At 35.2% G+C, this 565-nt stretch overlaps 1 protein-coding gene across 1 annotated transcript in view; it reads right to left on the minus strand.

Moving 5' to 3' along the window:
* Positions 1–263: 263 nt before the first annotated feature.
* LOC138037981 (uncharacterized) overlaps positions 264–565 on the minus strand; it is a 2,374-nt gene continuing 2,072 nt past the window's right edge. Inside the window, exon 2 of the mRNA XM_068883806.1 lies at positions 264–565. This exon is cut by the window's right edge and continues 1,388 nt beyond it. Within this exon, the coding sequence (XP_068739907.1) occupies positions 386–565 (180 nt within the window). The 3' untranslated portion in view covers positions 264–385.

The raw sequence follows: 565 nt of genomic DNA on the forward strand, positions 1-565 counted from the left end.
TTTAACTCAGTATAAAGTACAGAAGCTATACTTTTGGATGAGCATAGAACTTTTTTATCAAATAAATATTTTGGATACAGTACTAACTTAAAGTGAACCCAATTTTTCAGGGTCAATATTAGTGCTATTTTTCCATGTAACTTTTACAGAATTAAACATAAAGAAAAACTCTATGCTCATCCCAGAAGAAACTTTAAAAGCAATAAACACTCAAAATTTCAAGTCAATTGGTAAAATCCTTCAAGAGATATCCTTTCTCAAAGTCAGAAAAAGCAAATTCGGAGAAAAACTGATTTAAAGTTGGAACAAATTACATTAAGAATAATAATAGGAGTTATGTTGCATTAAAGGCATGCATTTCAATTAATTTGTCCATTTCAAAAAGTTAGAAGCCCCCTGCTTCATATGTTGTATCCTCAGCCTCCCTGAGGGCTTCTTCTCTGCGGGTTCGCAGAAGCTGTGCTCCTTGCCGGCGCTTCTTCTCTTTTGCAGAAGCCTGCAAGTCAGATTTCTTGACTCGCCTGTTGTCCTTTTTCGCTGATGCCTTTTTTGTAAACAATCCAGC

The sequence above is a fragment of the Montipora capricornis genome, chromosome 2 (assembly GCF_036669925.1).
Source record: "Montipora capricornis isolate CH-2021 chromosome 2, ASM3666992v2, whole genome shotgun sequence".
In the NCBI taxonomy this organism is placed as follows: domain Eukaryota; kingdom Metazoa; phylum Cnidaria; class Anthozoa; order Scleractinia; family Acroporidae; genus Montipora; species Montipora capricornis.